Below are 27,915 nucleotides of genomic sequence, written 5' to 3'. Positions count from 1 at the left end.
ATTTTACCTCAGCTGAATCCTGGATAGAGCTTCGAATGCAAGATGAATTCCAAAATATCAGCAATATATCAGTAAGCTGTCATGTAGAAGTACCTGCAGGCACTCACTCTACTGGTAGACAAATGCACAACATACACACGTGGACAAAATTGTTGGTACCCCTCAGTTAAAGAAGGAAAAACCCACAATTCTCACTGAAATCACTTGAAACTCACAAAAGTAACAATAAAAATTTATTGAAAATTAAATAATCAAAATCAGCCATCACTTTTGAATTGTTGATTAACATAATTATTTAAAAAAACAAACTAATGAAATAGGGCTGGACAAAAATGATGGTACCCATAACTTAATATTTTGTTGCACAACCTTTTGAGGCAATCACTGCAATTAAACGATTTCTGTATTTGTCAATGAGCGTTCTGCAGCTGTCAACAGGTATTTTGGCCCACTCCTCATGAGCAAACAGCTCCAGTTGTCTCAGGTTTGATGGGTGTCTTCTCCAAATGGCATGTTTCAGCTCCTTCCACATATGTTCAATGGGATTCAGATCTGGGCTCATAGAAGGCCACTTTAGAATAGTCCAACGCTTTTCTCTCAGCCATTCTTGGGTGTTTTTGGCTGTGTGTTTTGGATCGTTGTCCTGTTGGAAGACCCATGACCTGCGACTGAGACCAAGCTTTCTGACACTAGGCAGCACATTTCTCTCCAGAATGCCTTGATAGTCTTCAGATTTCATCGTACCTTGCACACTTTCAAGACACCCTGTGCCAGATGCAGCAAAGCAGCCCCAAAACATTACTGAGCCTCCTCCATGTTTCACCGTAGGGACAGTGTTCTTTTCTTCGTATGCTTGGTTTTTGAGTCTATGAACATAGAGTTGATGTGCCTTACCAAAAAGCTCCAGTTTGGTCTCATCTGTCCAAAGGACATTCTCCCAGAAGCTTTGCGGCTTGTCAACATGCATTTTTGCAAATTCCAGTCTGGCTTTTTTATGAGTTTTTTTCAGCAGTGGTGTCCTCCTTGGTCGTCTCCCATGAAGTCCACTTTGGCTCAAACAACGACGAATGGTGCGATCTGACACTGATGTACCTTGGCCTTGGAGTTCACCTTTAATTTCTTTGGAGGTTGCTCTGGGCTCTTTGGATACAATTCCAACGATCCGTCTCTTCAATTTGTCATCAATTTTCCTCTTGCGGCCACGTCCAGGGAGGTTGGCTACTGTCCCGTGGGTCTTGGACTTCTGAATAATATGAGCCACTGTTGTCACAGGAACTTCAAGCTGTTTAGAGATGGTCTTATAGCCTTTACCTTTAAGATGTTTGTCTATCATTTTTTTTCGGATGTCCTGGGACAATTCTCTCCTTCGCTTTCTGTTGTCCATGTTCAGTGTGGTACACACCTTTTCACCAAACAGCAGGGTGACTACTTGTCTCCCTTTAAATAGGCAGACTGACTGATTATGAGTTTGGAAACACCTGTGATGTCAGTTAAATGACACACCTGAGTTAATCATGTCACTCTGGTCAAATAGTTTTCAATCTTTTATAGAGGTACCATCATTTTTGTCCAGGCCTGTTTCATTAGTTTGTTTTTTTAAATAATTATGTTAATCAACAATTCAAAAGTAATGGCTGTTTTTGATTATTTAATTTTCAATAAATTTTTATTTATTGTTACTTTTGTGAGTTTCAAGTGATTTCAGTGAGAATTGTGGGTTTTTCCTTCTTTAACTGAGGGGTACCAACAATTTTGTCCACGTGTGTATACAGAACAACACATTTCATATAGTAGTGAAATGTGATGTTCCTTCACAGGTATTCTATTGTTAATATGAACCTACTCTTGCTCTAAATAAATGATGAAAGGCATTATTAGGCATTATCAATGTGTGTTTAGAGATTTTGTACAATTATTTTATTCCCGCCTTGGTGAGATGGAGGTATGTAAATACTGTTGTTTGTCTGTCAGCAAGATTACACAAAAACTACCAAGCAACTATGAAACTTTGTGGAAAGGTGGAAGAACCCTTTTAAATTTGGAGCAAATCTGGACCACTCTTTAAAACTGCTGGAGGACTGTGCTGTTCGAGTGTCGCCCTAGTTCCTCACGTGCTGTCTCATGCATTCACTCACTCTTGCATCCGTTGGGTCCATAGTCCCAGTGTCCAGGAGCACACTGTCTACAGTTTGGCCCGTTGACTCCAGGCTGGCAGGCACACTGGCCACTCTGAGGATTACACGGCTGGACGAGAGCTGCTGAGGCGTCGCAGTCGCACTGACGACAGCCAGAGCACGACTCAAAGCCAAAGGAGCCATCCTGAGAAAAACAGCAGATTCAGGTATTCACACTGGAGAGGACAGAAGACAAATGCTGCCTCTGCAACATTTTGGTTTGGGTTGTCTCATTGCTAAACTAGCATGACAGCAGATAATATTCACTACAGACTGACACACAGTTGAAATACTTATTTGATTGTGTTTTGCTTGTCCGACTGTCTGTCTGCAGGATTACACAAAACAAATTACCAATTTTTGATCATTTTAATGGAATTTAATGGAGACATGGAGCATGATCAAAATGAAAACTGATCTAATTTTTGTGCATATCTGGTTTGAGTTGTGAAAATAGCATATCATAGCTGAATAAAGTGTTAGGCTTACTGGAAATCTGCATCCACATCTCAATTTTGGTCAAAACAGAGAAGCTTGTCTGATCTGATCTGTTTGTGCTTGTTTTTGAGTATCATACTGGTGTTTTTATGTGCTTGAAAACAGGTAATTTGCACAGAGATGTAGAAATGTTAGTTATTCCCTTTATTTATACTATGGAATGTATAGGGATTTAAAATCGTGAATTTTAATAATTCTCTTAACCAGTAAACAGCAGCATGATCAATTAGAAACAGCATGCATCTGGAACATAGCAAAGCAATCATTGTCAGACCAGCTTGTCTTAAAAACATGAGCTATAGCTGGAGGTCATTAAGTGTCACAGAAGTCTTTGTCATATTTAAAGTGAAACAAGCTAACAGATCTTGATTTAAACAGAAATACATGTGCTGTCTGACTCAATATTTTGACAAATCTCTATGGCAGTGGAACACTGTACACTGGCAAAAAAAAAAAAACAATAAAAAAAATATTCAAATGTGTTGTCGTGAATGGCTGAACCTGAATCAAGTGATAACATTATAATTCCTGGCAGTGTTACACTGAGGTAAAAAGAAAACAGTTGAAACTTAAAGCCTCAGAGACGTTCTTACCACACAGTGATCACAGAGCGCTCCAGTGACTCCCGGTTTACAGCGACACTGTCCAGTGTGAGGGTCACACGACTCAGTTCCACATGGAGAACAGTTGCATTCTGTGGAACAAGAACAAAACCTATCTCATCCATCACAATCTGCTATTTGGAAACTTCTTTGTGTCTTTTAAGTTTGATTTGCAAAACTGATCAGCCTAATCTGATCATATGAATGATAACAGCTGATAACTTGTTCCTGTGAAAAATCTAGTCTCGAGCCTCAAACTGAACTTACTGGTGCAGTTTTTGGAGTTGATTGCGTCTCCGTAGTAACCATTAGCGCAGACGTCACAGTGGGGTCCGGCTGAGTTGTGCATGCAGCTCAGACACTCTCCGGTCAGTGGGTGACAGTCAGTGAACAGCATGTTGGGGTCCGTGTTGTCATGGCAATGGCATGGCTGACACCTGCTGCCAAGAACCATCGGGTTGCCATAGAAACCAGGGGCACACCTGTGTAAAAGGTTAATAGTTAATAACATGTATGTGCTGTATATATTTATATGTACAGTAATATGTGTGTATAGATATAGTTGTTCACATCCTGCTTAAAGAAATAAATTAGAAAAATGACATCACCCAACATTTAACTATCTAAACGACCTTTAACCTCTTGAATCCGAAAACCCACTACTAGGTTTAAAGGTATGTTTTAAAAATGCCCAAGTTACAAAATTACTATTAGCATTGCATAAAACTATAAAATTGAAAGAAACATTGGATTTTTCAATCTTTCCAGACATATTTGAATTGATCATATGATGTGTGTTTAATCAGCAAAAAATAACCAAATCTAAGCTTAAAATTCTGATATTTCATTAAATCAGTTTATTCTACAGAGGTAACTTCAAAAAACAAAAAAATCTTTGTTCAATGACATATACTAAAGTAAAAATGATTTCAAAATCTGACAGATGAGAACGTAAACAGGCTATAGAAAAACACAGATTTTTGAAATGACTTTTAACTCTCAATTAGAATTTTGGTTTTGGTGAGAACAAATCCACAATGTGCTGAGGAGATGGTTACCTTTCACAGTTGGGTCCTGCATAACCCGGCATACACAAACACTGCATCCTGTCGCTTTTCTGCACACAACCCTCTGCAAAACTACACAGACAGAGAGAAAGAACAAATTATCAAACTGTGAAGAGGCCGGTCAAAAGCACTGTCAGGAGAGTGGCTGGGACAGATGACGGCACAAACTATGACAGAAGTTAGACTGGGTAAAATATGAAAAGGAGGAGAGAAAGGAAGGAGAGTACATGCACTGACTTGTTGGATGGGGCCCTCAGTGGGCAAGGACAACTGGAGCATGACACGGCCTGTCCATCAAGACTGTTGTTACCAAGGAAACCACCCTGGCACCTCTCACAGTGGTCGCCGGCAGTGTTATGTTGGCAGTTCTGATGGTAAATGCAAACAATTAGTAAACTATAAACATTGGAAGGAGGTTGTGAGAAAGGTTGCATGTTTATTATCGAAGACTCTCACCACACAGATTCCTGATCCGTCCAGACAGTGGTCAGAGTGTCCGTTACAGTTACAGGGAACACATTTCCCCAGAAACAGGCCGATAGTGTCTCTGTAGTAACCTGGAGCACATTTCTACAGAGAGGGGAGGGACATTAAAATGTGGACATGCAATGATTACTATCATTACACGTGTTCTTTTTACATTTTTCTATCAAATTTTCTACTGTGATTTGCTTGAAAAAAAATCATAACCTATGTATATATTTTCTATGGTTTAAAATTCTTTTAACACACATTAACCAAAAACAAACAAAAACTATAATTCAGAAGTCAACTAGTGATTAGTTTTTCCATCAAAAAGTGTAACATCAGATCTTGTAAGCAGATACTGATCATGAATGCATTCGGCATTATAACCTCCCCTCTGGATATCTATACCTGGATGCTGGTGTTTAAACAGATAATGAATGACGAGACTGAAAGTCACAGATGTAATCAGATCAAATTTGTCTTTAGAAGAGAAGGAACTCATGATTTAATTGTCATTACTGGGTGAAAATTGAGTCGATTATATAGTGAGTAGTGAAAGAGTGAACAAGGAGGGTGAGTTTGTACACAGTAGATGTCTAATATTTTAGGTAATAATAACGTAAATCCTTAAAATAATTCAAAAGATGGCACAAATCAAAAACAAACAAACGTTGTAACCAAAGGAATATTACAGATGAAATACTTCTTGATCCCAGATGTTTGTCCTCTAACCTAATTCAACTAATCACCTTTGAGAAGGTAAAGCAGTATTAAGAATTCAACATTTAATATTACTGAAACAGTACATCTATCTCCAACAACTAATCTGGTACCGCACCTGACATGAGTCTCCGAGGTAGTTGGCCGGACACATGCAGATCTCCACATTGTTGGCATGGCGACCGGTGGGAAGACTCTCGGCTCCCTCCAGCACAGCGCCACGCAGCGACACGGAGTGGGCCGACTGAGAGTGGAGGGCTCGGATCTGCAGAGACTCCAGACCAACCAGAACCATCATCAGCTCCTCCCGAGACACAGAGTTGCCGGTCTGAGCGTGACGGAAACTTCCCTGTGAGGAGAGAAGAGAGATCATGATCAGTTTTTTCCCGGGTGTACACTTTGGTATTCCATGTTAACCCTGCATGCTGAGGAGGTGAATGAACATATAAATTAAAAAAGCAGTTAATTAAGGCAGTCATAGTTAAAAATAGTTGTATTTTATATACCTAAGGGAGCTGCTAAAACTATTCAAGACTAGAGGAAGGAAACTTCCAAATCTAAGCCTTAACTTGTGATATTTCATCAAAAATAACTTTATTCTACATGTCTAATTTCCAATTTTTTAAAAAATAAATCATGTGCATTAACCAGATTTTGCAAAAACCTAAACTTTCCGCACTTCTTGACTCCACTTCTCCTAGGGCTACATCTCTATACTCACAGATCTGGGGTTGTGCTACATAACCAGTGTTACCTCACTTTCATCAGACAAGCTGACCAATCAGAGCAGACTGAGTGGACTCTTACAGAGACTGGAGCTAAAACTTGGCATTATAGACAGAAGGTGAGAGGAGGCGCTACAGGAATGTACAATACGAGCAATATAATGCTTTTTAAACATTTAATCACGTAAAAATATTCTTGTAGATCACAAAAGCAAAATTATGAACCTATAAATGAGCATAACATGCGCTCTCTAAGGTTTACAGCACAATTAAATAACCCGAGGTCAAAATCTTCACAGCTAATAATGTTAGATCTGTTGTTTTTCCACATCCATGCCTTGGCAGATGATAGGATTTCCCTACGGTGTTTCAATACTAAACATATAATCCGACATGTCGATGCCAGTCCGTGTGAGTTTGGCTGTTAAAAGTCAGCTTCTCACATAAATCCCCTGCCTCTTCTATGCTGAACATCCCAGGGCTGTGTGAAAAAGTGACTCTACCTCAACTATGTGAACTATCCCCAGGTGAGGCTCTTCAGGTGAGGAGTATTCTCTCTCCATGAACACCAGGGTCATCTGGTTACCCTGCAGGACAAAAACAGACATCTCAGACAGTGCATGGGTGTGTTCTGTATCAGACATCGATCCCAACAATAACACCGGTGAAGGATTGTTTACGTACAATATGTGCATGCACATAGGTTAGCATAGTATGACGTGTGTCAACGAAGACGCCTCTATGTGATTTTGTGAGTTTGTTTTGCACCTTGAGGATGATGTCGGGCCTGGAGGCTTCTGCAGGCAGAGACAACACATCGCCTCTCATGGTCTGAGTGTGGAGACGATACCTCAGATAACCTCCGTAGGACGAGACCTGCGGAAACAGAGGCAGCGATGAGGCGAAAAGTAAAGATTTTAAGAAGGGATGGGAAAACCAGACAGACACAGAGCTTTAACGCTATCCCTCTGCATTTTAAGCCAGACAACAACGGATTACATTCCGACTACACAGTCACAGAAAAACACGATCCAGGGCTTGCAATTTATCCATCAAAGATAAAATACCTGTACTTCTATGGCAACCATGCAGGTACTTGCAAGCTGACATCTGAAGCTGCTACATGAAGCGTAGCAGGATTCAGTCTGGGACTTAAATCGAACCATCAGCTTAAGCACTGATGCTGGTTGAATCACACATGAAAGCTGTCGAGTCGAACCTCCAGACGAAACACAGAGCCTTGTCTGAGCCTTTGGATCAGTGATGCGGGACATGTCTGTTTGCAGAACATACATGTGTTTGTTCTTTAATGTAGCTATAAACACGTCCTTAGCCATTCTTTTATTATGGCTGTGACCAATAATAACTGTTATACTTCAGTCTGGTCCAACATCAACAGATTAAAACCTACGCACTGTTTACATCGCTCACATTTCACACATTTAAAAGGGTCTGTACAACATCATTTTTTAACATACACCTGAATCTGTGCAATATCAATGCTTTTCAATGTCATTATTTTTCTACATATGGAAGAATCTGTACACTATTAACAGCACTGTGCATATTTTTTTGTTTTGTTGTTTTCTACTGATGTGCCAATATGTTTGCATATTCCCTCTGTGGCTGCGCAGATTTCCCCACTATGGGATGAATAAAGGCTCATCTTATCTAAAACTCATCTGTGTGAATCTAATTCATGTATTTAAGAGGTCTTTTCTATTAAAATAATCCCTTTATTCCTCAAAATGGCCTAGATGGAACTCTACACTGTTGCTACCTGCAGTTTAAAGGTGGAAATGATCAGGTTTGGTGTTGAATTAATATGTAAATATGACTTTTTGTTTGAGCCTATCATTGCTCAAACTCAAAAAAAAGAACAAAGCTAGTTTGCTTATCTTTCCTTACTCTAATGCCCGTCACTACCTTTGAAGTGTTCTGTATGTCAGATGACTCAGATTGCAAAATGTGGAGCTGAAATTTAAAGTAGTTTTTGTCTTTTTTTAAATTAATTTTTCATCTTTGACTGATGAAGCCACACTTGCAAACGCAATCCTCTCATCTCCCCACTCATCACAAGAGACATCCTCAGTGAACCTTTTCTGAGTAAAGACAGGTTGACTAAATGAACTGAAACCACATACACATCTCCAACCATTTCAAGAGCATGTTATCAGAACAATTTTCAACAAAAGCTTCCAGTGAGCCTACTTCCCCATGTCATGCCTAACTTGTTATTATTACAACGGAACCTGATGATATTCAAAGAAAATATCCCCATGTGTCATCTCTATGCTCCAAGAGAACATAATCAGATCTAATAATAAACAGTCTTGAGGACAAAAACAATCCCACAAAAATCATTCTTAAAGTTTTAACTGGTGTTAAAATAATAATAATAATAATGGATTAGATTTTTATAGCGCTTTTTTGGCCACTCAAAGCGCTTCACAATGGATCCATTATTCATTCACTCAAACTTTAAGATGCTTAAATGTGACATTTTTATCACTTGTTAATGTGAATGCTTTAGTTTGGACAAGTGCAGTTGTAAGTGTGGTTATAATAAAACAACAATGTACTGTAAAAGAAGCTCTGTGATGTTGACTTGACATACTGCTTTCTACTTCATGTTACGTCTCCACATGTTAGTGCTGTTGTGCAGTTTGTAGATTTTTACTGAGAGATAATATTTGTAATGATCCAGTGCAGAAAATTTAAATTCTGTCACACAGTTCTCCCAGTAGTCATTTAACTGTTGATGGTATCAGCTCAGAATATGTCCATCATAACAGTCAGATGACACTGGAACGTACCGAAAGGAAAGACCACAATCAGTTAACTCCCTCGCACTCCTCTACAGGTTGTTTCTCCCTCCTACCTTGTCTCCCAGGTACGTCCTCGGTGCGTGCCAGTGGAGGTCCTGGTAGACATCGGGCACGTCGCTGAGGTCGGCCTCCACCAGGTCCTGACCGGGATAAACCGTCACTGGGACTTCCTGTCTGTCTGCTCCAAGCAGCACCCAGCCCTCCATGTTCATGATCTGTGAGAGAGGAGAATAAAAACACAAATAACATGCTGCAGGATACAAAAAGAAGCGAGAAGTGGCCCGAGAAGAATGCAGCAGAGATCAGACAGAAGTCTAAGACAAATACAGTCAGGATCTTCAGACACTATCTCAACACGATAAATACTAGAAAATATTAACTTTATTGGGAATTTATGGCAGAAATGACACTTTACTATGAAGCAACTTCCACACTGCAAGGCTTTCTTTGTGTAAGCTTGCTCAAAATGGTACTTCCAGGTTTATAATAATAAGAAGAATTATTATTATTCTCATTATTATTATTGTTATTATTATTATTATTTATGGTATTATGACAAAAACTCACACATAAATCAGTTCTCTGTTATTATTCCTGTGGAACCCTTCTGCTAGTTGAGAAAACAGGTTGTGGAAACCTTGAAGCATGAGATAAACACTATTTCTTGACAGAAGAGTCATTGCTGTACCTCACCTATAAAGCAAATTTCTTGAATGTGTAATGAATTTTTCAAACATCCATTGATACATTATCTATACACCGCTTTACCCTCATTAGGGTCCTGGGGGTCTGGAGTCTATCCCAGCTGACTTAGGATGAAGGCAGGGGACACACTGGACAGTCTATCACAGGGCTACATATAGAGACAAACAATCACACTCACATTCACACAGAAAATGTAGAATCACCAGTTAACCTCAGCATGTTTTTGGACCGTGGGAGGAAGCCACGCATGCACAGGGAGAACATGAAACTCCATGCAGAAAAATCTCAGGCCCAGACTGGGCCGCAAATCGGGGGTCTTCTAGTTGCAAGGTGACATTGCTAACCACTGAACCACAGCTCAATTAAAATGTAATTTAAATAAACAAATATGAACACCTCTGTTCGTCTTTTATCGGAGCTGCGACAGCGGTCGGTGGCTCCGAAGCAGAAGCAGCTGGTGCAGCCCTTCGGGTTGGTTGGATCCAAGTGGAACGTACCAACTCTGCACTGATCGCATCGAGAACCCTGAACGTTCTCCTGCGGATGGAGAACACACGGCGGGTCAATATATGTGACGGGGTGGAGGCGTTCAGAGTGTGAGTGTGTTCGTCTTCACCTTGCAGAGACACTGTCCTGTGAAGGAGTCGCACACTTCCTCCTCGGTTCCCGCTTCATTGCAGTCACATGGCCTGCAGTTGGGGTAACCATAGAAACCAGGGGCGCAGCGGTCACACTGACGGCCGACGATGTTGTTTTTACATCTAGAAAAAAAAAACAATTGTTGATTTGTGTTCACCAGGTCATCTTACTGTCCAATTTCTCTGTCTCTACATGAAGCGAAAAGCACCTCAGTCTTGCAGGAGCTAAACAGCTTATTTATTCCTATTATCAATCACAAATGACAAATTAATATTTTGACTTGTTAAATAGATACGCTGGCAGCTGATTGCAATCACATGCATCTTCATGTGTTACTGCCAGGTGCTGGGATCTTCAATGATGAGCGCCTTGAGGTAGAAAAACACTTCTAGCTTTGCATCCTTGTCTTGTCTGAACACAGCTGACACATTCCCGTTTCGTGTGTGTTTGTAAGAGAAGTACGACAGTGATTTTAGATGCTTTGATGCTTACAAGTGAGGCACGGAATGAAAGACAGAGTTTAATAGAGAGGAGGGAAGAGGAGAGATGAGGAGACAGAGTATTTGTGTAAAATGATCAGCAGGAGGTATCTGATTACAATAAGGGAGAAAAACACTCAGCACCAGTGCACTTACAGCTTCAGGCTATGCTGCTGAAAAATTAAAATGCACATTTAGTAAATGCTTTCTACTAAGCAGCACCTTCCTGAGGTTGTACAATGATTTTGGGCAAGATTTCTTTGCAATACTGAGAACACTCAGATCAAACTGTATATTTGATTAGGATAACTGTGGTGTAAAAGACTGTAGCTGATGCATGATGTGTGTCTGCACCTCCAGTTTAGTGAACATGCATACTATAAATTTATTGCAAGGTTTAATCATCATAGCGTGAGATGTTGCTTTACTGCTACTATGATTTCTAAAAGTAACTAAAGTCAGGATTGTGATTAATGTTTGATTCATTTTGCAGCTCTCTGACAGGGCTGCTGATATCAGTTCATTGTTTGATCACTGGACAAAAAGCTTCAGAACTTTTGAAGAGGATGAACAATTAAACTATACAAACTGACGGCTGATCCTTGTCATTACAAAGAGGGAAATCTTTGTGTGATAAGTAATAAACAGCTCTATTTTTGTAAACATAGAAGTTGCTGATTGGCAGCCTTAAGAAAGCAAAAACCTTTGGGGAAGCAAAGTGGCAAACTTGGCACAGATGAGCCACATCACGATGGTAGAAAAACTGAAGAAGGAATAACAGAAGCAGATAAAGATGAAGACAGATAGCTACTGTGTTGTTGGGAGTCCTCAGGGGAACCAGAGCTGAAGGCTTTAGAAGTGGCAGCTTGGAGAGAACACAGACAAGAGTTGGCAAGTAGAGCTGGGCAAACACAGGCGGAGCCAAGATCATGTCAGAAAAGCAAAGGCAAGAAATAACTACCTTTTTAGGTATTTCTAAACAGAGGCCTGACATTTTAGAGTTCAGCCTGCACAACCAAAGATCATGTATCTGTCATGTGGTGGCAGCACGAAAAGCTGAAGATTATTTACGTCTGGAAAATTACAAACACATAAACTGTTCTTTGAGGGCGATGACAGACGTGGGTGGGTGCTATTTTCTCCTTTTTGTGTTTGTCGTACCTGCACTGTCCACTTTGCGTGTCGCAGCTGGCATCAGGGGAGACGATGCCGGGCCGAGAGCAGTTGCAGATCTCGCACCCCACCACCGGGTGGCAGCCGAACGTCTGGGGCTCACACTGGGTGCACTCTGGGCGCAGAGTCCTCGGAGGACAGATACAGTCACCGGTCACCGGCTCACATAACCTCGTACCACAGTTGCAGGCTGCAGGCGAGATGAGAAACATACGGCTCATCAGAGAAAAGACAAAAACAGCTGAAAGAAAAACGTAGTCGTCTGCTGTTTTCCAACTTCAAAGACAGACAGGAGGAAGAAGCACAGAGACAAATCTATTTTCCTTTAAAATAACAACTGTTGTTTCAACCGAGTAACACAGCAGCTTCTTCATTATTTTTATAAGAAGGGCTGAAAAGCTCCACTAACTTCTCTAACAGTTGAAACAGAACTATTCTATTCCTCTCGATGCGCATTTGATTTTAAAGAGCTCATATTCTGCCCATTTACAGGTTATAATTGTTGTTTTGGGTCTACTAGAAGCTTTTAAGTGCTTTAATGTTCAAAGGATAGATATTTTTTTCATATTGCACATTGCTGCAGCATCTCTTCTTTCTCTCTGTCTGAAATATTCCTTTATAGTTCCTGTCTCTTTAAGGCCTCTCCCCTGAAAAGCCCAGTCAGTCTGCTCTGATTAGAGATTTTGACCACAGCAGGTCATGATTTTTGCAGAATGACATCAATTTATAATTAATGTTGCCTGTCAGGAAAAAGTTTATTATCTGTTGTGTTGACATGTGTAAGTAAAACAAACAAACAAACAAAAAAAACAGGTCTACATTTCTGACACATGCAAAACTAAATCAGTGATTCCGTCAGCCAATCAGACACTCACGTCTGCAGTTGGGGAATCCCCAGTATCCTGTGGCGCACATGGAGCAGTCTCGTCCAATCACATTTGGCCTGCAGTGGCACTGACCACCGAACTGCTCGCAGGTGTCGCTCTCAGCTCCGACCTCGTGGCAGGCGCAGGGCATCGCCCCGTTGTTGAAGAAGGCCGACAGAGAGACCGCCGAGCTGAGGCAGAACGGAGAGACAGACAACGGACTGGACAGACGAGAGAGGAAGAGTCAGCAATAGAAGGAGGGAACAAGTCTTACTTATCTCATATTCTTTGGCTCACGTCACACAAATCGAACGTCTTTGCCTGTTGAGACACTTACTTGATATAAAAGCTGTTCTGGCCGCAGTTGCTGATGAAGTCGTACGATTTGTCCAGAGGTTCTTCGTTCAGGTAGCTGGAGCTGTAGCTCGCCTCAGGAACGACAAGCACGTAATCCTGCAGGGACACAAGGCATTAGACACAACAAAAGATGAAGAAACGACAACAAATTCTTTGAGACAGGCACAAATGGGGAATATCTTTTCCCATACTCTACTGTTCAAAAGCTTGGGGTCATCCAGGCAATTTCATGTTTTCCATGAAAACTCACACTTTTATTCATGTGTTAACATAATTGCACAAGAGTTTTCTAATCATTAATTAGCCTTTTGACACCATTAGCTAACACAATGTAGCATTAGAACACAGAAGTGATAGTTGCTGGAAATGTTCCTCTGTACCCCTATGTAGCTAAAAATCTGTCTTTTCCAGCTGGAATAGTCATTTACCACATTAACAATGTCTACACTGTGTTTCTCATTAATTCAATGTTCTCTTTGTTACAAAAAACACTTTTCTTTCAAAGGACATTTCTAATTGACCCCAAACTTTTGAAGGGTAGTGTATTTTAGATTCTAAACATAAGTCTTTCTAATTCCATCCCAAAGTGAAAAATCACATCAAACTACTTTCACAATTATTTTAGTGCTCAAACCTCTTATGTGCTGGACTTATTTTGAACGTGGAAACTCCAATCAGTAGCAAACAGTCAACGGAAATTAAATGACCTAAAAGCTGTTTTCAAAATGCTTCAAATGCTAACGTCGGCAATACGCTTAAAGGACATGGACCACTGTGGAGTGGATGTGCCGCAGAACGCATCTTTTCAGTGGTTACAAGGGACTGTGGAGTCATATTTGTTGGACCTTGCACAGTGCTGAGAAACTAAATTTTTAATTGAATTTGTGTAATATGTGGAAGTTAGCAACTACAGACTACATTAGCCTCTGTAAGTTACAAAGCAACCATGAGCTGGTATTGGCTAAATGAATGAGGAGGAAGCTCTGATTGATAGAAAATGACCAGTTCCTATTAAGGATCATTGAGAGTAAGATCATATATGCTGTTCCAAGGCCTGGTGAAACCACTTTCATTGATTACAGCTGAAGCATAATGACGCAGTAGTCATTCCAAAAACAGTCCTCGTTCAATTTAGCCAAGCTCTTTTGTACAGAACCTGAGTGCAACAATGGCACCAGAGGAAAGGAAGCAAAAGTGTACGCCAACTGTAATGGTTTTATTCCAAACATGAAAGTAAGAAAAACTCCAGAAAGTCTGTGGTACCAGTGTGATGGAGAGACACAAAACAGACTCCCGAATACAGGGTAATTATTGGAAGAGATTACTGGTTAACAGAAGAGCAGCTCATCTTTACAACACAGTGGACATGAAAAGTTGGAAATATAAGCAAGGTAGTAAAACTTACCAGCCACAGAGTTTTGCCAGCAGGTATCTGCACCGTGAGGAAGACCTCGTGGTCCGTCACATCCAGAATGATTTGGTTCTCAGAGACCAGGACGTTACGGCAGCCATAAGCGTGAGGACAGAAGGAGGCGTTGGCTTGGCCTGAAGCACAGAGAGTGACTCATGAAATACTGGTCAAAATGTAATCAGCACGTTCTTTCTTAACCGTCCATTAAATCTCTGCTGTCAAGGATATGGTGAACAATATTCAGGTTTTGTATTCAGGACTATACTGCTCGCAGACTCCACATAACAAACACTCAGTATGTGTTCTTACCCTGCCAGATTCGGCCCCCGTTGATGTAGACCTGCACAGCAAAGGTGGGGTGAAGAGGCTGGTGATAGTGGAGGATGAAGACATAACGTCCGAGAGCGTGGACACGGGATGAGTACACTGCTGCATTCTGGGTATGACAGAGGAGATAGAGAGGAGTTGATAGCAGAGACGTTACAATCAGGTTCCTTAGTACAGCTGCAACCACAACCTGAGTTTAACAGCTTCATATGTGTTATATTTTACAGTTTAATAAAGCAATGTATCATAATCTGCAAAATAACCATCAGTTTAACCCCATGAACTTCAAAACCAGCCAGTGGGTTTGAAAGGTATGTTATCTTTAGAAAAAACACCAAAAAAATCTGTAAAAACCCCAAAATTCTGTGTTTGTTGTAACCAGGAAGCCATTAGTAATTCAGATGCGACCAACGGTCACATGACAAAAAGTCAGATACTTCTGACAGAGCTGGGACTTAATTTTGACCTTTTCAACTTTTCATCTTTGCTCCATCAAGAAAAAAAAAATCTAAGCTTAACACTGTGATAGAATCAAACTTTATTTTTCATCTCTTATTCAAAAAACTGTCAAAAAAGGAAAGTCTGTGATAATGAGAATCTGCAAAGAAACAAAATATTTTGTGCTCTTTTGCACAACCAGAAAGCCATTGGTGACTCAGCTGCTACCAACAGTCACATAACAAAAATTCTTTTCAGCTGAACTGCAGGCAGTGTTTACACAGAACAGAAAGGAGACAAGTATGGAAACAAGTTAAAAAATGTAAGTCGCATAATACTGATAGGATACTGAGTCATCATACTTCTCCAGTAAATAAATCCAAATTAAAAAAAAAAAAAAAGGTAATTTTAGTATAGTAAGCCAACATTTTTATTTCTTTTTTAATGGCAATACAGCTTTTATATATTGCACAAAATATTAATTTTTTAAATTCTCCTCCTTCTACCCATGGTAGTAGTGTTTCCACAGAGGTGCAGGACTTTATATTGCAGTGAAAATGAGCCCACAGTGAGTTAAAAATGTGACAAGAGCAAAAATGCATGCCAATTGCTTGGGGTTCAGAGATTTAAGACACAAAAGTTCTTAAAAGACGTTCAAAATTTAAAGTGAACAACCCAGTACAACATGTTAATTAACATCTTAGGCTCTGGTAGACCTGTCACAAAGTCACTGTCCTCCATCAGCATACCTGCAGCGAGTCCAGCCGTACGTGTTCACTGTTATCTGCTCCAAAAGGAGGTCTGTGTCCTCCGGTCCAGGCTGGTTCATCCCTCTGGTACGACAGAGGAGCTTCTGCTGGGGAGGCCAGGAGGGGTTCCTCCTGCATGGAGGAGCTCTGGCCCTCCTTCAGGACCAGAGAGTTTGAAGGTGTCTGGAAGCGGGAGGCGACGCAGGAGGAACTGGAGATGGAAACCAAAGGTTCTTTTATAAAATATGTGAATAAGTGCATAGCAGTCCTTCAGGTATGTCCGATCATCAAATGTTACTTCACCTGTCAGGTGCAAACTGTCCATGAGTGCTGATGCAGTGGACTTTAGGCTCAACATACTCCATGGTAAACTGGTCTTTAGGAACAAGGTACACTTTGTGCTGAAGACAATGAAGGAAGACACAAGTTTTAAAAGAAGTATACACTGCTGCAGAAGCAAGTTAATTATCAGACTAATAACATCAACAACAATACTTAGATGACATTTATCAAAAAAGAGTAATGAGAGATTTTTAATGTGAAGATTAGTTTGGTGCTCTAAGCTGTCATATCATAATCTTTACTTTCTTTATTGTATATTTCCCTGGTTGGAAAAATAAGTAACTTTATAACATATATGTGACAGTTTATAAAAAGAAATGGTTAGCTTATTGATCACTTTATAAGCCTGGCCCCAGTATGCCCACATATTCTTAGTACAAAGTATTCCTGTTGCTATTAGGTGATCATTAAGTATCAAACATGTCGATGTTCCAGTTCTCAAGAAAAGCAGCTATAGTCACTCTGTAAGTCTGTGTCACTGGTTAAATAGAGACAGACATGAGTTGCTGATTTCTGCAGCAGCTGTTAAAATATCTTGGCATATTATAACAATGCTGTGAACGTAATTCACACCTGAAACCAAATATAAAAATGTAGCTAGAGAAAACATTTGCACTCCATAAAGAAAACAGTCTTCAGCAATACTCTCTGTGAATAATTTGTCAGTTTAATCCTCTGGACCTCAAAACCCGGTGATGGGTTAGAAGGACATGTTATCTTTGAAACAAACCATTTATCAGAGCCAAAACCTGAGCAAACAGAAAAAAATGTTGGATTTACAACATTCCAACTGTCCTTAAACTACTCATTCGTGATCATCAAGAACCACTGATGAACTTCTGCACCAGTCTACACAGAGCAGCTAGGAGACAAGTATGGAAACAAATTACGAGTCTAAATATCAGCAGAGTCACCCTTTTGTCTCCCAGTGTTGGTAACACCAGTGAGGACTTAGAAAATGGTGTACATGTTGATTCTAGTTTTATTCCCTAGTTGTCATAAATGTATTTCTTTTTTATGTTTTATGACATTCTAAAATTGCATCACAACAAGCATTTTTAGTGTCAAAGAACATCATGTGACTCTGGAGTGATCCTCACCAGGAAGAAGCTGGCTCGGTCGGAGATGAGCTGGACCTCCACGTTGGCGGGGAGAGAGAAGACCGCCACTCTGTTCTGTTCATCGATGGCCACGGCTCGACACAGAAAGCTACGCAAACACACACAGACATGACGATTAAATGCTGTTGACATACTTGACGGTGCGCAGACAGTAACAGTAAACTGTGAGCCAGATGAGTCCACAGATTAGAGGTAGACACACAAACTGTTCACCGCAGACACAACAAACACAGCATCCTCTCTCATTCATTCCACTGCGCAAACACAGACATCCTCCTGTTAACTGCTCATCATCACGTCTGCTGGATTTACAGCAGTTATTTCTCATCACAAAGCAGACATTTTTCATCAAGTTTTATTGTGTGAGCACACTATTCATCAGTGTTGAATTGTCTGAGCTGATGGCTGGTCCCTTGACGTACAGACTGAACAGTGTCCCAGTGTAAGAAATAAAACAGAAGTGTCCATGTCCTTGTGTATATTTGTGTGTGTCACATGTCCTTGAATTTATCTGATTTCAGCATTAGTAGAAAAAGTGCTCAGATCTTGTCCTTCCATAAAACTATCAATACAACAGTGTTGAAAAATTAGACTACAAGCATAATGATATTACTAAAGAACATTATCTATATAGCATTTTTTATTCCTTCAAGGAACGGTGGAGTTATGTGATGATTGTCGTATGTGTGTCTGTCAGTCTGTCTGTCAGTCAGTCAGTCTGTCTGTCTGTCATTCTGTGCGCAACATTACTCAAAAACTGACTAACGGATTTGGATGAAATTTTCAGGGAAGGTCAGAAATGACAGAAGGATCTCCTCATTAGATTTTGGCAGTGATGGCGCTTGTAAATTGGATTCAAAGACTTGTTAAAGATGTCTGTCATTGCGAGATAGTGGCACGGTGTCACTGTAACTATGACAACAAGTGAACACTACATCAGCTGCCTGCTGATGATCACATGATTGTGATCATACTACAAATCCACCGCTGCGGATTTATTGGGACTTAATTCATTGGAAATGATACAAGAAACAATTGATTAAATCATTGGGGTGTTTCCGAGTCCAATCAATTCTCGCCGCCCGCTACATATTTAGGTCTTGCGATTCGATATCCGTACATAATGTACGCATAACACACACTTATGCTCAGCCCAAGGTAATTTTGTTTGTGGGTACATCTATTGTGTCATGTTCTATGGTGATGTGATTTTTGCCACAAATTTTTTCAAGATTGCAGCTGTCAGAAATGATGCAATGACTCTGCAGCCTGGCGGAGTACTGCACTTTCTGAGTGCTTTTCTTGTCTTAAGAATGTTAAAACCTGCCGAGCCCACAGATAGTTCAGCTGGCTGAGTGGGTGACCCTTGAACAGGGGCTATAGTCCGCAATGCAGCAGCCTGAATTCCAGCTCATTACCCTTTGCAGTAGGTATTCCCTACTTTCCTGTCTGCCTGTCTAATAAAGCCAAAATAAAAAAAACATGAGAATGTTACAAATTGCTTAAAAAAACAGTAAAAGAAGAACAAAACCAAGTATATGTCCTGCATTTAGATAAACAGAATCATCAACAGCTTTTGAACCAATCACCCAAAGTGCCATTCTGCTGAAAAACTGAATTAAAATGAAGCTTGAAATCTAGATATTTCATTAAAATCCTTCTATTTTACATGTATCAAATAAAAAAAGGCCAAACATGAGTGAAAAATGAACCCACAGTGAGTAAAAATAAAACAGTAGCAAAGGAACATCTGAAAACTGCTCTGGGTTTATAGAGTTCATGTGTCCATTGATTAAATGTTGCAGCTGGTAAATGCTGAGCACTTTTTTAAAAATTAATTTATTAAATTCAAGTTATTTGCTAATTACATTTATCAATATTAATCTTAATTCCCAAAGTAATTAGTAAGCAAAGTTTTCTCAAGAACAAAATTCTCTTGCTTGCTTGAATTTATTCATTTAATACCTGAAGGCAGTAAATGCATCAGCTGTACACAGTGTGACACACATTTTGTTTGTGTCCTTCATAGATGCTTGTTTTTATCGAATTGAAGAACAAATAATGAAGGATCAGTGTATATTTTTGGAGGAAAAGCTATGTTTAAACTGCTAGCTGCGGAGCGTCCTCTTACCTGTATTTGCAGTGCAGCAGGGTGACACGGTGTTGGTGTGTTCGAGCACCTGGCATGTTGACAGCGACTGACAGAGTTTGTGGTAATTCTTCTTCACTGGAATACTCGACCACCAGAGCGTAGTCACCTGGAGACGACAGACGTCCTCGCAGCTCCACGTTGATCTGCAGCAGAAATTAACACATACATAAAAGTCTGAGACCCTGAAATTACTTTTAGTCCTTTTTAGTTCATGTTTCCTATTTTAAAAATTAATACACATTTTGCAAAAACTCTTATCGTGTCTCCTTCTCTTACATCGTAGCCGCTGCAGACGGCCATGTCTGGATGGCGTGGGGTGATCTTCTCAGTGGGGCAGGGCCGTGGCAGGTGGTTGTCATTGCGACAGCTGGCATCATTGCCGGAGATGGAGGGGAAGGAGTCCAGAGACAGATACGTGTACAGCAGACAGCTGGAGAGACAGACAGACAGCTCAGAGAAGATATACAGGCAAATCTAAACATAGTTATCTTTGTCTTTGTTAATTTTTCCCTCACAAGGACAGAATGCTATGATTTATAGGGTGAGCATGGAACCAATCAGAACTCGCCCTGTGACCAGAGGTCGCTTTGTGGTTTGTGCTGCCAAGTTACAGGATTCCCTACTAGAGGACACTGGAACTGCTAAAATTGGTTTCTTCCATTAAAAGATCATTGAAAACCTTCATTTATCACAAGATCTTTTCTTACCTACTAGAATCCCAAAACCCACTTGAAAGACATGTTTTGTTTAGATTTTAAAACCTTAAAGTTACACTATTTACCAAAGCCAGAAACATCAGATTTTCAACTTTCTGACAGTCCTTAAACTATTCATGTATCAAGTCCTGCCCTGATTGTTATATATATATATATATATATATATATATATCAGAATCACATTATTCTACACACCACATTTAAAATAAAAATGCTGAACATAAATAATTTGCAATACTCACATATCATCTACAAAAAAAAAATAACTGCGATTCTCTATTAGAGCCTCAACTGTGACCAACAATTACATGACAAAAATTTTGGGACTTTCTGGGTGAACTCGGCTGAACTGCAGGCTGTGTTTACACAGAGCAGACAGGAGACAAATATGGACACAAATTAAACTTGTAAGCTGTAAAATATCTTGGAGCCTTGATTATTCCCAATATTGTTAACACCTTTCGGCATTTGGAAAAAATTCTGGACATGTCGATTTTCAGTTGTTCAAGACATTTTTGAGTTCTCTCTACTTCTTTCTAGCAGTGGTTGTGATATTGCAATCCAAAAATAAGCCCACAGTGAGTAACTAGACGAGCCCCCAGTAGAGGGCAGAACCACGCCCATGCATGATACTCTGTATCAATTTTGATCATCCTACGTATATCCCTTCCTACTTGATCTGCTGACCTGTAACTCCACAACTGAGCAGGGGACCTTAGAGTGATCTTCAGTGCCAAGTTTGATTATCCTGACTTCAGCACTTGCAGAGATATCTGACCGGACATACCCACAAACATACATACTTACCCAGCCAGATACCGAAGCGAATGCAGTAACCCCGCTGACGTACGTTAGGCGTGGTAAAAAATGTGACAGAAGCCAAAAAAACAAAAACAAACACCAGAAACTGCTTGAGGTTTAGACAGATAAAGAAAGCATCCCTTTCAAACCCAGCTGCTGGTTTGGGGATCAGATCTGTAGTAAGGTTTTGATTTCCTGTTGTACAGTCAAGTAATATAATAACAATGAGAAATGTATGAGCATTTTTACTTGTGGCTGGCCTCGGGTACAGAGCTGTAGGTGCAGGGCTCAGTAACTTTGATCTGCAGGATGGGGGCTTCATAGTAGGCGCTAGGCAGCAGAACAAGGTAATCCTGAAGGTCAAACAGAGAATGAATACTATTACTACTTGGCGTCATAGAAAGAAATCCTACACTCAGCTCAAATCAACATGTTCATGGCAGTTTAGATGGATAAAATACATCTTGTCCAAACATTACAATGCATTCCTTCAATAAAGAATGTGCATGGCCTGATAGAGTTTCAACTGTCTGTATGTGTCCATAATGACAGATGCGTAGTGCAAACATCTCACCAGCAGGATTCCTTCAGCCTCTATAACCACAGTCCAGGTTCCTGGGTTCAGGACGAAAGGCTCCACGAAGTTGTTCTGGGGAACGTTGACAAAGGTCGGCTCAACACTGGGAGCAAAGACGATCTGTTTGGACTGCTCTGAGCCTGGAAAAAGCACAACATTGATGGTATTCTATATGAATGCTTGGATAACAGGGTGCAAGATTGAAAAGTGAATACTGAAGATGGTACTGAAAAAAAATATGAGCAGAAACAGTAACCCACATCCATCTCATGTACATTCAGAAACACTCACACTGATACTCTGTTGTGATTGGTGTGGACCTACCTCTGCGGTTGACCTGATAGGCTGTTATTTTACCGTTGGAGGTGTCGCCCTCAGAGTTTACATATCTGAGGATGAAACGAGTCAGATAGACGTCTGCCTCGCTCACATAAACCTGAAGCTTCACTGCAGTCTATAATGACAGAGTCCATATGGAGGAGGTGGGATAGAAAGAGTAGGAAGACAAAACAGGGAGTTTGGAGGGTAGAAAAATGTTAGTTTTTATTCTTAAATCCCTGAAATCTGCACTGATCTGTGGCCCTGAAGGAGGAAAAATATGGAGGTTCCTGAGCGAGAGCAGAGGCTGCCACCAACAGTTGAATAAAACCAGCAGCCCTGTGGTGGTTGCCTCCATCAAAGAAAGACCCGACAGAATGACGGATGACGAAGAGGAGAAGGTAGATTTCCACTCAGGATTAAGTCAATGTTCCAATCAAGTTAGTCAAAATCTTTAATTTCATGAACATCTCTACTCGTATATGTTGTTACTTCTTGGTTTATTCAGTCTTTTTCAATGGTTTTTACTCATTTCCCTGCTCGATAAACAACCAGTTTATTAGCACTCTGGAAGTTCCATTATTTCTTGTGACTGATTCTGGCTGTGAGTTTTACAATAAACTGAAAGAAGATAAAACCTGTATTCACCTACAAGTTTCACTTCCCAGCTGGACTTCTGGCTTGAAAAATCTGTAATTCTGACTTGTTTTTTTTTTGGAACACAGCCTAATCCTGAAGCAAAGCAAGGAAATCAAGAGACAACAGACAGAATGAGCAGCTGAGAACTCATTCCTCTTCTATCACTTCCTTTTCCAGCATGGAATCAGTGATAGAAGGCCGGAAAGAGGAAGAAGAGCGCAGTTTTTTCCCCGTCCCAGGACTTACAGTTACCACAGTAGTAGTTCCAGCCGTCCTCTATGACCGACACCCTGCCCTGAACGTCCGAACCCCCCCAGTTGGCATAGCGAAGCACCACATGGAAGAGGTCTGGAGAGCTGACCAACACCGACAGCAACACCTTGGACTGCCGAGGGAGCAGTGGGCAAGGCAGCAGGCAGCAAGGAAAAAGGAATTAAGACAAGAGAGAGAGGGATGAAAGAGGGAGGAGAAGACGAGACAGAATGGAGAGGGACGGGGAGATGCATGAAGGAGGTATAGAGGAAGGTGACAGAGACAAAGAGGAGGCATAAGAAAAAGAACAGAGGGGAGGAAGCAGGGACAGAGAATATATGGAGAAGATGGTAGAAAACACCGGCACAGACAGAGAATCCAAGAGACCTTAATGCCATCACCTTTACCACGGAACAAAGGAAATGCAAACAAGCAGCGATTTGCAAGACACATTTTTTGAAACAACCCAATGATTTTCTATTTGGATTTTCACTTTTCAGCACAAACTGTCATGAAAGTTAAAAATACCTTTGCTGAAGATCCAGCACTTTATCTCACTAAAAATAGGCAAACTCAGTTACCTGAGGGAACTGAAATCTTAGAATGGTTAACCCTTTGAACCCTTAAGTTATCTTAAAAGAAAAAAAAAACAACATAAAAATAGAAAGGAATCATACGATTTTCAACTATACAATGACCCCTAAACTACTTATTTGTCGGAAAAGCAGATCAAATCTTAGCCTAAAATTGCAATATTAAATAGAAATAATTCTATTCTACATGGCTCATTAAAAATAAATGACCAAAACTAATTTGCGTTATTATATAATTATACAACTAGATTCTGTAACAAACAAAAAAATTCTGCAATTCTAATTGCAACCATGAAGCCAATAGTGAATCAGGTGCACCAACAGTTATGTCACAAAAATTCAGAAATTTTTTGTCTGAACTAGGCTCAACTGCAAAGTGCAGAGACAAATATGGAAAGATATTAAAAATGTAATCACTAACATATCCTCTAGTCATAGTTAGACTGTTTCCATTGAGGTGCAGGACTTAATATTGTAGTGACAAAGGAGCGTACAGTAATTAAAAATGTGGCAAGTGCAAAGATGCCCACAAACTGCTTGGAGTTTAGAAGGGTAACGTGAGTTCAGAAGCAAAGAAATAGTAAAATATTCAAAATATATCTGGAGACATGTGCTGAAGAGTAATTCAATCCAAGACAAATATCCCTTTAAACATCCCACATGGATATAGCCATCTATTTCATGCGATACAAGCATACAAGATGGGCCACAGTCACAGAATATCTATTTAATTCATACAGACAGTCCAATAAAAAACACACAAATATACAGACACTTTCTTTTAACTACGTGAAATGTCAGTCACAGCAAATACAATAATCTGGAGTTTTGGATGTAGTCTATAAACTATTAATCAATACTACAGTATAGATACCGCCACATCCAACTGGGTAAAAAGTTCTGATCCTACCTGAATGGGAGACATCTGAGCATAACCTCTCCAGCTGAAGTCTGGGAACTCCAGGGGGCTGTAGCCAAATCGTACCGGTCGGCCATCCAGCATGGTTCCCTCCTCAATCTCAAACTTCAGATGATGGAGATCTGGGAAGTAATGATCTGCACGAGGTCTGCAGACACAGTGAGAGCCATTTAGAAAGTGAAAGGAAGCTTTTACGGAAACATGATGAAGAAAATGTTATCTAAACGCTGATAATAGTATACATAGAATACATTTTATGGCCTATAAAAGTGTTTAAGACACTCATTTTTCATCCAGATAGAGTTTGCAGTATGAGTAAAGACATCTTATGTTCAGAAGTAGAATGATTAATCAGCAAACGCATAAAACAATAGTCAGTACTGACAAACATTTACCACGTTTTAATCTTGTTATTCATGTAGCAAAATGTATGAAGCGTTTACACTTCAGTTTTTTGTATCCTTTTCCATCCTTCTAGATACTTCCAAGCAACTATAGTATATAATTTGCCAACTTTTTCTCCTGTTGTTTGTGTTTTGTCCTCTGTGCTTGTACTTCTAACTCTGGAGCTGCATGTTTCAGGACTTCGACAGCCTCAACAAGCCGCCCAGTATTTACTGTTCTCCTTGTTTGTCGTCTGTCAGTCTCTCCCAGCTGGTCAAAGCAGACGCTCACTCTCCCTGAATCTGGTTCTTCTGCAGGCTTTTTTCATTGTTTAAGGACTTTTCCTCTCCACTGTTGCAAAGTGCTGCTCAGAGGGAATCATTAGGCTTCCCTCCATAATACTATAAGGTTTTGACCTTGACATTTAAACTAGTACAGGGAATTTGTTCGGTGAATTCTGTTTCAACTTCAAAGCACTTTTGTTGTTTAAATGTGTTACATTAAAAACAGTGACTTGACTTCAGTTTTCTTGCTAACTGTGATTAAACCAAATATCATCCCAATTCAAACATTTTGTCAAATGCTACTTGAAATTCCTCTCAGGTGTGTTGAGCTCACAGGTTACACTTGGGTCCTTCCACGTTGGGCCTGCAGCGACACTGACCGTTCCTCTCCCCACAGGACTGACCTGCTGAGCCTCCAATGTCACACTGGCAACCTGAACACACACACATTTCAAATTACCAACCAAACATCACAGCAGCCAGGGTTTAAATGCAATTCCACATTTCCTCTGAAGAACACTTACCCTGGCAGCCAAAATAGTTGTTTTCCTGGAGGTTATAGAAGCCATCTTTGCAGGTGGAGCAGGTTCCGCTGCAGGCGTTGGGCTTACAGTGGCACTGACCAGTTTCCTGCCAGAAACAAGAGAATATTACTCCTGGCATAAGCACAAGGCTTTTATTGATAAAACAAACAAACAAAAACTGCATTGATCATTGTATTGGCAACAACCAGGCTTGTGCTACTGCATTCACAGTAAGGTAAGTTTAATAATCAGCACTTGCTCACCTGTGCACACTCTGCAACGCCGCTCAGAGTCCCTGCAATGTTACACTCACAGTCTGCAGAAGAAAGCACACAAACACATTTTAGTTGTTATATAAGTTCTATTTGCTGCATTCAGACTAGTTAAAGATGTGTGTGTGTTTGCGGAATGTCTCACTGGAGCATCCATCGGGGGTGTCAGGGGAGAGGTTCCAGTACAGAGGTTTACATTTGTCACAAGCTGGGCCCTCTACATGCTGATGGCACTCACACTGACCCTTACAGAAAGATTGACAAGGAAATACATACATTTATAAATGGATCACACACCTACAATATACCTGGCTGAATGCTTCCTACACATTTCTGCATAAATAAGACACAAGAGCAAACAGAGGCTGTCAAAGCCAGTTAAATGTAGTGTGTATAATGACTTCAGAATGAGGGAGACTAAATGCTCTTGCTTATAAATTTGCAGTAACATCAATTTCTCCAACATCATGTAATTATGAGAAACTGACAACCACAGAACGTTTGGATTTAAATAAATAGTGAACCTTAAACTAAAGCAATGTCAAATTTTAGTCAGTTAATTTCTTAATATATAGCTTACAGAACAAGACTTCTGGGGAATGTTTTCAATGTGGGAGGGGCACTGGGAGCAGTGCACCGCAGCACAAAGAGACGACTTTGAGGAGGAAGAAAGCCACATTTAAATCAGTAACAGTTTGCTCACACTCTGAATTTTTTATCACTGATTTTCTCTTAACTCTCGGATTTTAAAATACTTGTGTGTCAATCCTAAATAATTCACAAAATTTCAATGAATTACGTAAGAAACAAACAAACAAATAAAAACAAGACTCACCACTGGTCGCTGCACTGCGTACTGAACAGAGCCGGCAGGGTGGCAGGTTCCAGCTTTCAGTGACAAAGAACAACAAAAGACATCACTCAGCTGGTTAAGGTTGATGTGCAGTTGTGTAAATGTTGTGTAAATGTAGACAAACGTAGTTGTTACTGTTTTTAAATTCAGTTTCTATTAATATCTATAAAAAATACACACTTATCATTTGACTACAGTGTATTTAATTAGAGTCAGTGTCTCCACGTGGGAAAAATTCACCTGTGTTTACTGTGTGTGTGTGTGTGCACATGTGTGTGTGTCACTACCTTGGCAGTTGGGGAAGCCGTAGGAGCCGTGTGCACAGCTGTCACACCTCAGTCCAACCACACCTGGCAGACACCCACACTGTCCCGTCACCTGGTCACAGTTGCTGTAGCGGGAACCTTCAGCAGAACACTGGCAGGCTGGAACAAACACAACATCAACCTCAGTTATTCATCTGTCCTATGTATTGACTGATATATTGATACAGTATCGACAGCTCAAGTATAAGTCTGACAATTACCAAGCACTCCTAGCAACACATATTTTAAATGTTTCCACTGTTTCATCCTCTGAAAGCTGAGGATGTTTTGTACGTAAAAGAAACCAGTCGTGAGTTTCGAGCATTTTTTACGGTTGTGTGACTTACGTGTGCAGCTTGGGTAGCCATAGTAACCAGGAGCACACTGATCACATGACGCTCCACTGTAATTGGGCAGGCAGTGGCAGTGACCTGATGCAGAGCAGCTGGTGTCCACTGAGGTGCGAGGATCACAGGTGCACACTGACAAAATGGGAAAAACATACGTCTTACTATAAAAATACAAGAACGAGCAAATCACAAGGTACAAATCAGCAAGGTAAAGTTAATGGTTAATGCCAAGTGCATTCAAGCTCTTTGTAGACGATGCATCATTTTCACAAAAAAAAAAAACATTA

At 40.3% G+C, this 27,915-nt stretch overlaps 1 protein-coding gene across 4 annotated transcripts in view; it reads right to left on the bottom strand.

Annotated features, from left to right (window-relative positions):
* The window catches only part of lama5 (laminin, alpha 5), a 128,856-nt gene that overhangs the window by 24,708 nt on the left and 76,233 nt on the right, over nt 1-27,915 (bottom strand). For 3 of the 4 annotated variants that reach the window (XR_007942383.1, XM_022195768.2, XM_051949166.1), the window contains 33 exons: nt 27,626-27,760; nt 27,261-27,398; nt 26,956-27,008; nt 26,266-26,365; nt 26,112-26,164; nt 25,849-25,954; nt 25,659-25,758; nt 24,648-24,804; nt 23,139-23,277; nt 21,933-22,075; nt 21,608-21,711; nt 20,118-20,271; nt 19,821-19,984; nt 17,669-17,777; nt 16,530-16,627; nt 16,227-16,437; nt 15,022-15,148; nt 14,707-14,846; nt 13,282-13,397; nt 12,954-13,165; nt 12,067-12,268; nt 10,404-10,548; nt 10,184-10,324; nt 9,136-9,297; nt 7,023-7,130; nt 6,758-6,841; nt 5,648-5,878; nt 4,798-4,911; nt 4,579-4,709; nt 4,333-4,413; nt 3,542-3,756; nt 3,266-3,366; nt 2,136-2,319 (listed from right to left, as the gene is read on the bottom strand). Coding sequence is in view for 3 of the 4 variants with exons in the window: in XM_022195768.2 (XP_022051460.2) it covers nt 2,136-2,319; nt 3,266-3,366; nt 3,542-3,756; nt 4,333-4,413; nt 4,579-4,709; nt 4,798-4,911; nt 5,648-5,878; nt 6,758-6,841; nt 7,023-7,130; nt 9,136-9,297; nt 10,184-10,324; nt 10,404-10,548; nt 12,067-12,268; nt 12,954-13,165; nt 13,282-13,397; nt 14,707-14,846; nt 15,022-15,148; nt 16,227-16,437; nt 16,530-16,627; nt 17,669-17,777; nt 19,821-19,984; nt 20,118-20,271; nt 21,608-21,711; nt 21,933-22,075; nt 23,139-23,277; nt 24,648-24,804; nt 25,659-25,758; nt 25,849-25,954; nt 26,112-26,164; nt 26,266-26,365; nt 26,956-27,008; nt 27,261-27,398; nt 27,626-27,760 (4,458 nt within the window). In the remaining variant the exon portion in view is untranslated. Of the gene's footprint in view, nt 1-2,135; nt 2,320-3,265; nt 3,367-3,541; nt 3,757-4,332; nt 4,414-4,578; nt 4,710-4,797; nt 4,912-5,647; nt 5,879-6,757; nt 6,842-7,022; nt 7,131-9,135; nt 9,298-10,183; nt 10,325-10,403; nt 10,549-12,066; nt 12,269-12,953; nt 13,166-13,281; nt 13,398-14,706; nt 14,847-15,021; nt 15,149-16,226; nt 16,438-16,529; nt 16,628-17,668; nt 17,778-19,820; nt 19,985-20,117; nt 20,272-21,607; nt 21,712-21,932; nt 22,076-22,259; nt 22,390-23,138; nt 23,278-24,647; nt 24,805-25,658; nt 25,759-25,848; nt 25,955-26,111; nt 26,165-26,265; nt 26,366-26,955; nt 27,009-27,260; nt 27,399-27,625; nt 27,761-27,915 lie in introns of all 4 variants that reach the window. The other variant, XM_051949165.1, reaches the window with a different exon arrangement.

This window comes from Acanthochromis polyacanthus, chromosome 6 (assembly GCF_021347895.1).
Source record: "Acanthochromis polyacanthus isolate Apoly-LR-REF ecotype Palm Island chromosome 6, KAUST_Apoly_ChrSc, whole genome shotgun sequence".
Classification (NCBI taxonomy): Eukaryota; Metazoa; Chordata; class Actinopteri; family Pomacentridae; genus Acanthochromis; species Acanthochromis polyacanthus.
This window is presented reverse-complemented; position numbering and strand designations above follow the sequence as displayed.